This window comes from Esox lucius, chromosome 14 (genome assembly GCF_011004845.1).
Source record: "Esox lucius isolate fEsoLuc1 chromosome 14, fEsoLuc1.pri, whole genome shotgun sequence".
Classification (NCBI taxonomy): domain Eukaryota; kingdom Metazoa; phylum Chordata; class Actinopteri; order Esociformes; family Esocidae; genus Esox; species Esox lucius.
This window is the reverse complement of record NC_047582.1, coordinates 15,778,251-15,790,789: the sequence shown is the minus strand read 5'-3', so window position 1 is coordinate 15,790,789 and position 12,539 is coordinate 15,778,251. Positions and strand designations below refer to the sequence as shown.

At 44.5% G+C, this 12,539-nt stretch overlaps 1 protein-coding gene across 1 annotated transcript; it reads right to left on the bottom strand.

The window, feature by feature from the left end:
* Positions 1 to 2,615: 2,615 nt before the first annotated feature.
* Positions 2,616 to 11,531, bottom strand: gtf3c4 (general transcription factor IIIC, polypeptide 4). The gene is made up of 5 exons (XM_010893959.4): positions 11,089 to 11,531; positions 6,502 to 8,253; positions 6,088 to 6,218; positions 5,277 to 5,365; positions 2,616 to 4,916 (listed from the first exon to the last, which is right to left on the bottom strand). Exons 1-5 carry the CDS (start codon positions 11,392 to 11,394, stop codon positions 4,852 to 4,854), a joined length of 2,343 nt encoding a protein of 780 aa, XP_010892261.3. The 5' UTR covers positions 11,395 to 11,531; the 3' UTR covers positions 2,616 to 4,851.
* Positions 11,532 to 12,539: the final 1,008 nt, after the last annotated feature.

The following is a 12,539-nucleotide window of genomic DNA, read 5'->3' as shown; positions in this document are numbered from 1 at the left end:
TCTTAATTTGGTTAGATGGAATGAAGGGGAAGTGTGGAGAGAAAGGTAGGGATGAGGAGAGAGAGAATGAGAGAATGAAAGAACACGAGCGAAGGGAAGATCAGGTGAACATTGGGACTCATATCACCTCAGGCGAAGGAGGGAGGGGGCGACGATGGGAAGATGCTGCTGCTGCTGCTTTTGTTAATAGATATTCAATCCAAGGGTTTTGTCAGTAGGTCACTGCGCAATAGGCAACACAAGCCTAACACCCCTCTACAAAACACACACACACAGACAGACGCACACAGACAGACAGACACACACACACACCTCACTCCCCAGTCTTGCTCCTTGTTCTTTTTTATACCAACTTAATGAATATTTCATAACGAGAAACATAAATATTCATTCTAATGGTTGCGCGCAGCAGTTATTACCGGTATTTTTTAAACCAAAAAAATAAAAGACTCATTATAAATTCTGCATATCCAACCTTTCAAATACTCTTATACACCCTGACAAAAAGACACAAATACTCTTAGGATTATTTGCACTGCCAATAAACTATTTCACTTTTTAATCAAAACAACAGTGCATTCTACGTCTCACAATCTGATGTTGACTGATTATCTTTTCAAAGATGCTACATTTCTATGTGGAAGGCCTAAATGCCATGCGCTGTTATCTAGTTCCCATGTGAGAGACACAGTAGACCTCATATGAACTGTAGCTAGCTTTTACTCAAAGAAATGTGACATCATGGAAAGCAGTCATCATGATTCTACAAAATTGTTTATGGGATTTAACACATTGTATGACGTGCACAATCTCTGAAAATGAGCAGTTAACATTTTTCTGCTGAAATGTGGAAATATGAAAGGTACAAAGAGCCCTCAGCCTTCAAAAGGAGTGGAAAGCATCCTTGGTACGATTCTAGATCCAGAGTCAGACACCTGAAGGCAATCTTTCTCAGCTGTAACTCAACCGTGTCACTATTATCGAAAGCTGTCACCTCACGGTGTCATAACTGATGAGGAGAGACACATCCTAGAAAAGCAAGTGTCGAGATGTACAACTACAACACCAGTATTCTCTCACCAAGAAGAAACAAGCTGAATAAATGATAAAGGTAGAAGTTACAGTTCTCTTTTCAACACAGGCTCTGATTCTGGACTGATCTAGATGACTCACTGACCAATGAAACTGGGGCAGCAAAGTTCTCAGAACACTAGGCAGGTTAAAAATGTTTGAAAACAAACTATTTGTCGGACCATGTAAAAAATGTCACATTAAGTCTGCTGTCTTAAACTCTGCCTGTATGAGAGTTCCTGAAAGTTTGATTTTGGTCAGACTAGTTCCACAATAAGGCAAATAAATAATGCTAAACCCACTCTGCCGAGCACAACCTTGTAAAAATGGCCATCCTGCCAACGTGGTTTACAGTCTTGCCACCAAGTTCCTCAATACATACCATGTCATCTATCACTATACCATCTGCTTTGTCACCAGTGCACCCCTTCAACACTCACCACTGTGATGTTTAACCAGGCCAACTGGCCATCCATACATACACAATGCAGGAAATCCTTGCATTAGCTCGTCTCGGTGCTCAACATTAGGTGCTTTCGTAGCGACCTGAGGTAGGCTAGATAGCTTTCCCTCTTAAAACCCACACTTCCTTTGAGTTCGTCATTCATTTCAGTTTTCTGCTACCAAAACAAATGATCAAAAACACCTTCAAAGACTAATTGAGCTGAGCATCAAACCTATGGGTCTGTATATAGTTTCATTTTGATGTTTATTACCAGTGTACACCTTTGTCCGGGGTATCACTGAAAATGAGAATTAGCACTCAATTTACTTACCTGGTTAAATTAATAAAAACACAACTCTCCTTCACATCAGTCAGGCTCATACACAGATCCTATTAGTAAGATGGACATTCTGGTCGCTAAGTAGAGCCTGTGTGAAACGGCACAACACCCCCTCAGACTGATTTAACTCTGTCTGAGAGTGGCAGTACCATGTTGAGAATGAGCTTCATTAATGTAGCAGCAAAGCACACGTCTCTGGGCTCATACCCTTTGTGCTGCTACAGCTCAGTATTAGTTCCACTCCAGTGACTGCATGCTCAGGAACAAGAACAAGCAGCGTCTCTAATGATGGCCATGTCCTCCTCTCCACACATGCCCACCACTGGTCTCGGGTCACTTCACCAGCCCCTCTGGGGACAGGGAGGAAGGAGACAACCCGTTAAAGGACCATGTTAACAGTCTGCTTCAGGAATGAAGCCCAAGGACTCGCTTCATTAGCGGGGAGAATTTAGAGGATGTGCCTCAGCTTGGAATAGTTAAAAATCCAAGGAGAGAAAAGTATTCTCTTGAGAAGCGGAGAGCGTGAGTGGAGCGAAGTGACTTCTGAATAGGCTTCGTTCTCCCAAATGTTTCTTGTGTTTATTTTTGGGGTCCAAACATTGCAGACAGTGATGTTTATCTCAGAGTTTGGGGACTACCGGTTTCCCACATAAACAAATGTAATTGTTTAGGGTAATAAAATGACTGTGTAGGATTAGCTTTTTATGACTCCATATTACACTCTTTCACTTAATAGAAAAAAACTACTCAAAATGTACAAAGACTTAAAAATATCTTTATTTACACAACATAAAAAAAACTATAAATTGGATGTACTTTTGGTTAAAGATAATAAGGGTCATGGAAAAGTCCGGATAACCCAATGAAATAAGATACAGTAAACATGGAAGTGTTGAAACAGTCCTTGACAAGGAGAAACAGGTTCCACAAAGCAAGATAAAAGAGTAAGCACTGTCGTCTTTGGGTACTATGGGAGTCAGTGTCACTGGATTGACCCTCCACTCCATTAGGTAACAGGTAACTGTCAAATAGATTAAAGGACAGAAAACCGGGTCGTCCTGGTAAGACCTTGCAACGTAAATCCTTTATTCAACATTTATCATTTCATCCTATTGGGTGAAAGTCAAATAAGCTGATTAAACAGTTGGGAAATAATAAAAAAAGAAAGTCAGATAAAAAGATGAAAAATCAAAATGAAGAAATGTAAACCAAAACAACATGGATGTGATCCCATAAGACATTCAGTCAAAGAAGCAGCTCGCCTGTAAATGGGTGCAGACAGAGATATTTGGGTAATAGAAAATACAGCTGTACACATAAGAGACGAGGATACACAGTATATCATATTTAAACTAGATAAACAAAAGGAGAAGCAGACTGAACACAAATGTGAAAAGGTGCTATGAATGTTGTATGCCATCCAGCGATTCACATAAAGGCTATAAATATTGTATGCATAGAGAAGAACCTTTGAAGTCTTGTGAGAGCTAAGACACAGGAAGAGAGGGAGGGGCAGATAGTCATTACTGGTGGAAATGCTCTTTAACAGATTATTCCATTAAGTAGGAGGAGGTTCAACCAAACACAGCTAACCTCTTTAACAGGGCTGGTCTCCACCTATCAATGACAAGAACATTCTCACCTGAAGGCCCACTTCTACTTGACAAACAAAATGCTCTGGGATCCAGTCACATGACAAATGGCTTCGCTCTGTGTAATGCTATTTTTTGCGCATTGTGGAATAGAAATAACCATTGTAATTGCTAATGAGAGAATATTAAATGGCAATAATTATCCAAAACGCTAGTTTCAAAATCATTTGTAGAATCCAAAAATGGAGTGTGGGGGGAGGGGGGGGGGTAACATAACATTGTCATATCTTCGACAGCGGAGGTTAGATCCAACAGAGTACGTCACTGTGGAAAACAGGCAAATTATTTTGCTAATTTTGGAATAGATCTATAGACTGATGAGGAACGTGTCCAGACCGGACCAGTTTAAATCTCTGCTGAATGCTTAAAGCTTCACACGCAGGGCTAGACAAAGTCCTCTCCAGAGGGAGAGTGGACCCCTCAGCCTTGGTACTATGCATGGTTAGATATGTGCTTGGGAGGTAAAGAGATGACAGAGGACATGACTGGGAGCGGTGCTCCTACAGGCCCAGTCTCTGAGGTCCAGCTCCATCTTTGATCAGTAGCCACTGACCTCCGTGTCTCAGGGCTTGGGGGAAGGACCGCGGGAGGAGAACACACCACTGAGGGCAGATCCTTCCCTACGGAACCACGTCCATCCCAAACTAAAACAGGGTTAATTGTATTTAACAATATACTGCACCCCGTGCTTGATTAGAATGAGCCTCACATGGCCCTGCTGCCCTGCACTGTCCCTCATTACTGTGGAATCTCATTAGTCAGCCCCCACGAGAGACGGCGTCAGTCTTCCACACTAACAGTCTCTTCCTGCCTCTGCGCTCCCTCTCTCGCCTCTGCACTCCTCTCACCCTCACGCTCCTTCCTTGCCCTCCTCCCTCGCACCTCAAGCTCCTCCCTCGCACTGCTCTCTCGCCCCTTATTTAAAGGACAGTTATAGTGTTATCAGTCAGAGAGGGGGTGTATTTGCTGCCCTGTAACATCCGAAATAGACCCCAAAAGAGCTGATCCACCGTGTGTCCCCCTTATATTTCCTAACCGAATAACAAAACACACACATCTGGAAATGCCGTTAATACGAGGCAAATAAGATTTATACCTTCACACACTTTAAACCATATCCTTCGCAGTGGGGTTTATAATGTCATTTTTCAAACAATTGTTTTTCCTTTTTAAATAAAAGGTGATGCGGTATAATTTATTTGAATGTGTCCGTTTTGCCCAGCAATAAGTAACTAGGGAGAGCGGTGTTGGTGGTGAATATTGTCCCATCCAATGTAGTCCGAGCAATGAAGAAAAACAGCACACAGCGTAAGCCTGATTCTTCCCAGGTCGGTCGCATTGTCCTAGAGGAGCGGGGCGTCACAGAACGTACATGGACCTTGCAGTATCCTCTTGATCCAGTCTGGGTCTGCCGCGACGAGGGACCGAGGATCACAGGGGGCACACAAAATAAAGCTCATTAAACATTTAATCATATTCTCTGTTGAATCACAGTTATAACGCTCCACTGTCTGAGGAGCAAGCAGACAACATTGCTCATTCAGTATGGTGGAGCTTATGGAAAATGGATTATGCAGACAGTTTGGGACAATTAGTTGGAAAAGAAGGCTGAAATTAAAAGGCGTTTTCCAGCCCCTGTCATACAGTGTCAATGCAGTAAAAGGAGATGTGTTGTATCAGAGTGGGATGAGTGAGAGCGCTGCCACAGAATAACAGCCCTGGGAGGGAGGGAGCAGGAGAGGATTGGAAAGTGTCTCGAGCTTCTCACCCTCAGGCACTGGCAGTCTGGCAATGCTGTCCTGCAGCAGGCAGCGTCGGTAGGTGAGTGTCTGGCAGGCCTGGTAGGACAACACACACCTGGAAGAGAGGGCATGATTCAGACGGGAACTGACACGGTGGGAGGGAGGCATGGAAATAGTCTACAGTGGCTTCTTGTCCTTTTGTTCCTCCCTTTACATGACAACATTACGCAGGAGATCCGAGGAGGGCGGCAGTTGATACTATACCAATGTGCTCTGGGCAGGAGGAAACAGAGGCCCAATGAGTCTGGCTCAACATAACAGGAGAAGCAATGAGCTGTTGCTTTCAACAAGTAGCCTAACAGTGTTTTTTTAACACGGTCCACCAGGGGCAGCCTACATCATCCAACAGAGACGCAGAAGCGTAGGAGAAGCGTAGGAGAAGCGTAGGAGAAGCGTAGGAGAAGCGTAGGAGAAGCGTAGGAGAAGCAGAGGAGAAGCAGAGGAGAAGCAGAGGAGAAGCAGAGGAGAAGCAGAGGAGAAGCAGAGGAGAGGCATATGGTATAGATGAGGGGATAAAAGAAGGGGTGCAGTAAATAAGAACATGTAAAAAAATGGGTGACTGTTCTGTGAAAATAAATGAATAGTCAAAATGATATTTGGCATTAAAGTTGAGTGTGGGAAGTCTATCTTGTAAGCCGAGCCTCTAGGGAACTCCGGAGACTTCTCTCCTGCTCATTATGTTTTCCATATGTTTTTCCATTCCATCACATTGTCAGTTTCAGTTGATTAACTACTCAACTGGTAGCTGGTAGGTAAGAGTGGAAGTAAACGTGCTACCTGAGCCAGATGTGTCCGTTGGAGCAAACAGCCTGCTTGCGGTCTGTGAAGGGCAGCACCTCCTTACACAGGCTACAGTACTCTGGGAACGTCTGCTTGTTCATCTTCTTCTGGATGTGACCAATCAGGACCTGGGGAGCAAAAAGCCAGAGGTGAACCAACTGGGTTGACCCAACATTTTACATACATTTTATGAATACCTCAAATGTTTTCAGTGATCAGGATGACAAAATATGTGTCGTTAGACAGTCTAGCAGAATCTGGAGAAAGAAGCCTCATATGTGTTTTCGAAGAGCCTTAAACGGTTCATTCCGGATCCCTATGGATGAAATGTTCCTGCCTAGTGTTCATACCCGACATCTGACTACATCACTCCCACTGCAACTGTTGAGCTGGATAACACAACAGCCGTACCTTGGCAGCCCGGTCGTCATACGTAGGGTCACTGGTCAGGAAGTCACAGACGCCCCTCGTTGGGATGCTGGTGTTTTCAGTGATCCAGGTGTGAAGGTACACCTCCCCCAGAACCCTCTTCATGTGCTCCCTGGTCAGGTGCGCCTCCACTGCCTCCATCCACGCTATCACCTCACCCATCTGCTCCTCCGACGCTTTGGCCTCGGGGTCCTGTGGCTTGGACGCCCCCTCCTCAGCCTCCTCCTCTTCCCCGCCCCCTCGTTCCGCCTCTCCTCCGGCCCCCTCCTCTGCCCCCACGAACGCCTTGGGTTCCTGGGGCACGGGGCGCCAGCGGGCCTCGTTGGGGGCCTTCTGGAGGGACTGGTAGAGCACGCGCACCAGGAAGAGTTTTAACCGCCAGAGGTAGGTGGAGCCTGTGGTGTGGACCTTGTCGTCCAGCTCCTCCTGCAGCAGGGCCGGGATGCGTTTGTCCCTCAGCACCCTCCAGCGCACCAGGTCCAGCAGGTCGCTCTGTTTGAACAGGCTCTGGACCTGGGACTCCAGCAGCTCTGCAGCCGCGTCGTTCGGAGTCTTCAGGGTCACAAACTGGACCTGGTAGAGCCTGGAGACCGGGTGCTGGCCGTTCGTCATCCCCTCGGTACTGACCAGAGCCAGGTAGGCCCCGTATGGGCTGACCGCAATGCCGTGAATCCTCCGACCCGCCAGGCCGTCAGGCAGAACGATCTCCTCCTGCTTAAAGGCCACGGCCATGTCGGTGAAGACGGGCGTCAGCTTCTTGACCGTCCCGTCCAGGGAGCAGGTGTAGACGGACCCTCGCTGGCGGCTGGCGGTCATGGAGATGATGGGGGTGGAGTGCAGGCCCGTGACGTGCGAATTGTGAACGTTCAGGCCCGCCTTGGAGATGAGCAGAAGGCACCAGAAGAGGTACGGCCCGCGGGCCGCCACCACCAGGCTGCAGTTGCAGTTCTGCTTGGGGTGGAACAGGGAGACGCACTTGATGTTGTGCACCGGGATCTGGTCCGACTCCTGCCAGAGGACCACCGGCTGGCGCAGGGTGAAGTAGCCTTTCACCGCCTTCAGGTTGACGGGCAGGATCTTGATGGGCCCCACCGCGCTGCCCACGATCAGGCCGCTCATCTTCCGCCCGCCGTGCTCGTACTCCCACCAGGCCAGCACGCTGGGCGACGACACCCCCGACTGGATGGTGTTGCAGGACAGCACCGAGTCCTTCCCCAGCATGGGCAGGCAGAACTGCCACACCACCAGGTCCCCGTTCTCCATCAGCACGGCTAGCAGCACCGTGCCCATGTCCTTGCACTTGTTGTTGGTCTGGACGTGCTGCGTGGTGCAGACACTGGACCACTCCATCCGCACCGGGGTCTGCATGCCGTAGCGCCGCCGCAGCTCGGCCAGGTCCAGGAGGTTAGCCTCGGGGGGATCCCCATCCTGCGCCGAGTAGCCCCTGGTCTTCAGGCTCTCTCCGTACAGCTGGGTCAGGTCGGCCACCGTGGTCCACTGGAGACGCTTGGTGCTGCTGTGGACGGTTAGCCGGTGGTCCAGGGTGAGGGAGGCCAGCAGGCTGCGGCCGTTGGCGTCACAGCCCACTGGGGACCAGCTGGTGTACATGATGCCCTTGTGCACGCCCACGGTCGGGTTGAACACTGTGTCCAGCATGAAGGACTGGCTCACAGCCGGGTCACTGGAGCTGGAGAACTTGTCTTTGGCTGTCAACAGTTCCTCTGCTGGACCCACCTAGTTGAAAGGAGACACGTTAAGATTGTCAAAAGCTAATTTGGGGGAGAAAATTACTTTCCGATCAAATCTAAAAATCTAATTGTTGAGTGTGATGGCAGTGGTATGTTTGATGTCTCAGAGTCTGGACCAGCAACATCACGCACATTATAGAACTGTTACGGATGCTACATGGAAAGAAAAGATTTTGCGAGAGACTAAAGTTATTAGTAAGGACCTTTCATAAGCCCAGTTCAGATACAGAACAAAGCATAAGACGAGACAAGGGTGGATCTACTTCGTCGCAAATAGTACCTAAAGATTTAACATGTTGAATTTTGGATAATCCAGCCACCTCCATGAGCGTTCTAAAACAGGACAGCATTCTAAAACTAAACCATTCAGATCAAACAACCTTGGTTCTAAATGTCCTTGAGACAGCTGCGTCTTATGTCATCTTATGTCGTCTTATGTATAAATGTCATCTTACGCATCTGAAAATACTAATCATTTTATTATAATTAATAATCACTTTGGAGGCGATAATGTACAACTATGGATGTTATAGATTGAAATAAACATAGAAATATACAAAAGTAGCCTGACTAGTGTATTTAATTTTTTCTCTTTTACTTAAATCAACACCTTTACCAGGTGAATGTATACAGCAATATATTTGAAGCAATTACAGCCTTGCAGACCTTTGGTATTATAGTTGTCAATTTGTTGAGGTAATCTTGAATATACAGCTCAGGAAAAGAGCTAAGATAAGAGACCACTGCACCTTTTTCTATCCTTTCCAAATAGTTGAAAAGGAAAGTTTTGAGGAACAGAAAGATGCAGTGGTCTCTTAATTTTTTCCGGAGCTGTATATATACTCTATCATTCAAAAGTTTGGGGTCACTTAGAAGTCTGTGTTATCGAAAGAAAAGTATATTTACTGTCCATTAAAATAACATGAAATTGATCAGAAATACAGTGTAGATAGTGTTAATGCTGGAAATGACAATTGTAACTGGAAAAGTCGGACATTCAATGGAATATCTATGTTGGTGTACAGAGGCCCATTATCATCAACCATCGGTCCTGTGTTCCAATGGAACGTTGTGTTGGCTAATCCAAGTTAATCATTTTAAAAGGCTAATTGATCCTTAGAAAAGCCTTTTGCCATTATGTAAGCATAGCTGAAAACCGGTCTGCTTTAGACTAGTTGAGTATCTGGAGCATCAGCAATTGTGGGTTCGATTACAGGCTCAAAAAGGCCAGAAACAAAAACATTTTCTTCTGAAACTCAGTCTATTATTGTTCTGAGAAATTAAGGCTATTCTATGCAAGAAATTGCCAAGAAACTGAAGATCTAATACAACGCTGAAAGCAAAGTCTGAAGGACACAGTTATTATCTCAATTAAAAATCATTATTTCTAACCTTGTCAATGACTATATTTCCTATTCATTTCCAGTTCAAACTCATTTCATGTATGTTTTCATGGAAAACAAGAACAATCCTAAGTGACCCCAAACCTTTGATCGGTAATGAACATATATTTAAATTAGACATGTGTCTATGCTAGTAATCCACTTTCCTGTACACTGGATGAAGTCACTTTATTTTGTGGGGCTGCCAATCACTCAATTACTATGAACTCTGAAATGTCTATTTAGAGTGCTACCATGTACGAGAAATACATGTCAGCACATATTACACTCAGTGAACAGTTCATTAGGTAGAACCATCAAGCAGCCGGTTGTACCCCTTTGCCTTCAGGACAGTTGAGGGGCATGGATTCTACAAAGTAAGTTCGGAAACATTCCACGTTGGTCCAGAGTGAAGCAATGATATTACAAAGTTGCTGCAGATTTGACAGCGTTACATTCATGCTGTCAACAGACGATTCCAAATAACTGCAAAATGTTCTATTGGGTTGAGGTCAGGGGACAGCGCAGGCCACTCAAGTAAAATGAAATAGGATTTGACTAGGCAATTTTTTTTCTCTCCCCAATTGTCTAGAGTAAGTGATTGCGCCCCTACCGGAGAGTCTACTCTATTTGTGAGGTCTAAAAGTTTATGAGAAGTTATTCTGCGCCCTTTTATTTGTCAGTCCCACCCCTGTTACATTGCACGATTCAAACCTTTTTCCTTTGACCTCATTTGTTAACAAGCTGTATCCAGCCACAGGACTGCAGATGAATGCATGTTTTACATTTGTCACACTATTCTCTATAAACCCTAGACACTGTTGTGCATGAAGCCCATTTCAGAGTGGAACTGTCACACCTGGCATGATAAACACACTACACCCATAGTCACTTAGGTCACTGGTCCGCCCATTCAAATGTTCAATGAAACAGTAACTTAATGCCGAGATGCCTGTCAGCCTGCTTCATATATATATATATATATATAACATACTACAGCATCCTGACTTTCTGCAGGAGGAATCCATTTTCATTTTTTTTGCAATAAACTGGCCACTGAGCGCATTTAGTGTTATATTGCCTAATCAACATTTTATCATTTTTAAATAAAATGTTTTCCCCGGATGATCAGGTTGACCCCCTCGCATGGAATGAGCCATAATTACTTCAACCTAGTTTGCAAACTAGCCCATTCAAAGATGTTTTGCAATGGAATAGATGGTTAATTGCATCTAGCAGTTACAAAGTAAACAAATAGCCAAAAGCTAGATGTATTCTGATTCTCCCACTGGCTCCCTATGTGATTAATTAATTCAGCTGGAGCCCTCCCATGTCAAGCAAAAAACAACAACAACGTCACAACAACTTCAATTATTGCCATGTGTTGTTTTGAGGTGTGAAATTAACACCATAGTAAGTTACAAGTGACCGGGATTCACCTGCAATTCACAGACTTTGTCTGGTACGGGGATGGAGGTCCGATGCAGAACCATGTCTTGATTGTTGCTGTTAACATCGCACACGACCTCCATCAAAGAAATGCCACTTGTAGTAGAGGTCGAGAGTCGGTGGTCCTCTGACCACGTGAGCGGTTCCAGCCCACTGACAGGACTCAAAAGCTTTATTACCGGGTCCCTTTTCACGACTGGACCGAGTGCTGCCCAGGGATCATTCTCCGGTTCAGCTTCGGTAAGTTGTCCTGCCTCTACCCCATCTGCAGCGCGAGCTGAACTGTAAGCCGCCATTTTCCATGTGAAAAATAAAACAACACGTCACTACGGCAGGGGGGAGGGACATCTCAATGGGAAATCAGCAACGATGTTTGCATTTTGGTGTTGCGGTATAAAGATAATGTAGCTATACAACACACTAGCTAAGAACAATGTAATGGAAAGTTCACCGCAAAGCACAGGTATTTCACATCCCAAACCTCCGGATTGAAATTATTTCATACTAAAGTACAGAGTATCAAAATACCGAGATATTTGGAAATCCGTGTTTTATAGAGGTGCAAGCACAGGTTAATAGGACCTTATGTTTCTAAATTGGTCAGCCGTTTAATGACGATGTGCAAGATGTTACAATAAGTTACATTTCAATAGAAACGTACACATTTAATGTAATGACAATACCCTAATTTCCCTCTAATTACAAAGGTAATTTTCGATACAAATTTGTTAAAGCAATACGATGCCAAATTTTGTACATACGTTATCCCCTTTGGAGAACTACAGTAGCAACATTGCTAAAGCTTATCCCTAGAGTTATCTCTAGTTTTTTTGGTTCTCTGACAACCAAAGTTAGTAAGCAGGCCACAGTATTTGCTATATATCAATAAAATTAAGTCAGTTCGTTTTTGTGTAATACCCCTTCCTTGGATGTTTTTGTATTAATTTGACAATTCACAAAAATAGCAGTGTCTCTTCATTGAGTCTTCAACATGCTCTTTACCATATAGAGGTTAAATACACACTCTTCTGAAGAAGTGGTTAAACTTATTGAAATAGAGGACAAATACCTATGATATGAATAATCAAAGACTTCATAAGGGTACATATTTATTCATTTGGGATAATGTTTTTTTTACATTATGCCCCAGATTTCAGAAGTCTTTCATGACTTAATATGTCTAGCACCTTTTAAAATATGTTTTTGTGAAATACAAGCACAACCATATCTGCTGGTACTGGAAGACATTGGCCTTTTGCTAATGTTTACTCTTAATGTGACATCCTCTCGCCTCTAGTTGTTCTCATCCAATCGGTTCTGAGAAGGTGGCAAGGAGACAGGAAGTAAGGGCTACAAGCAAATGCATTTAACACCAAATTGCACATCATTTTTAGCTTACAGTAAATATTGTTTGTAGTTTATATGAACTAGGGATTTTATT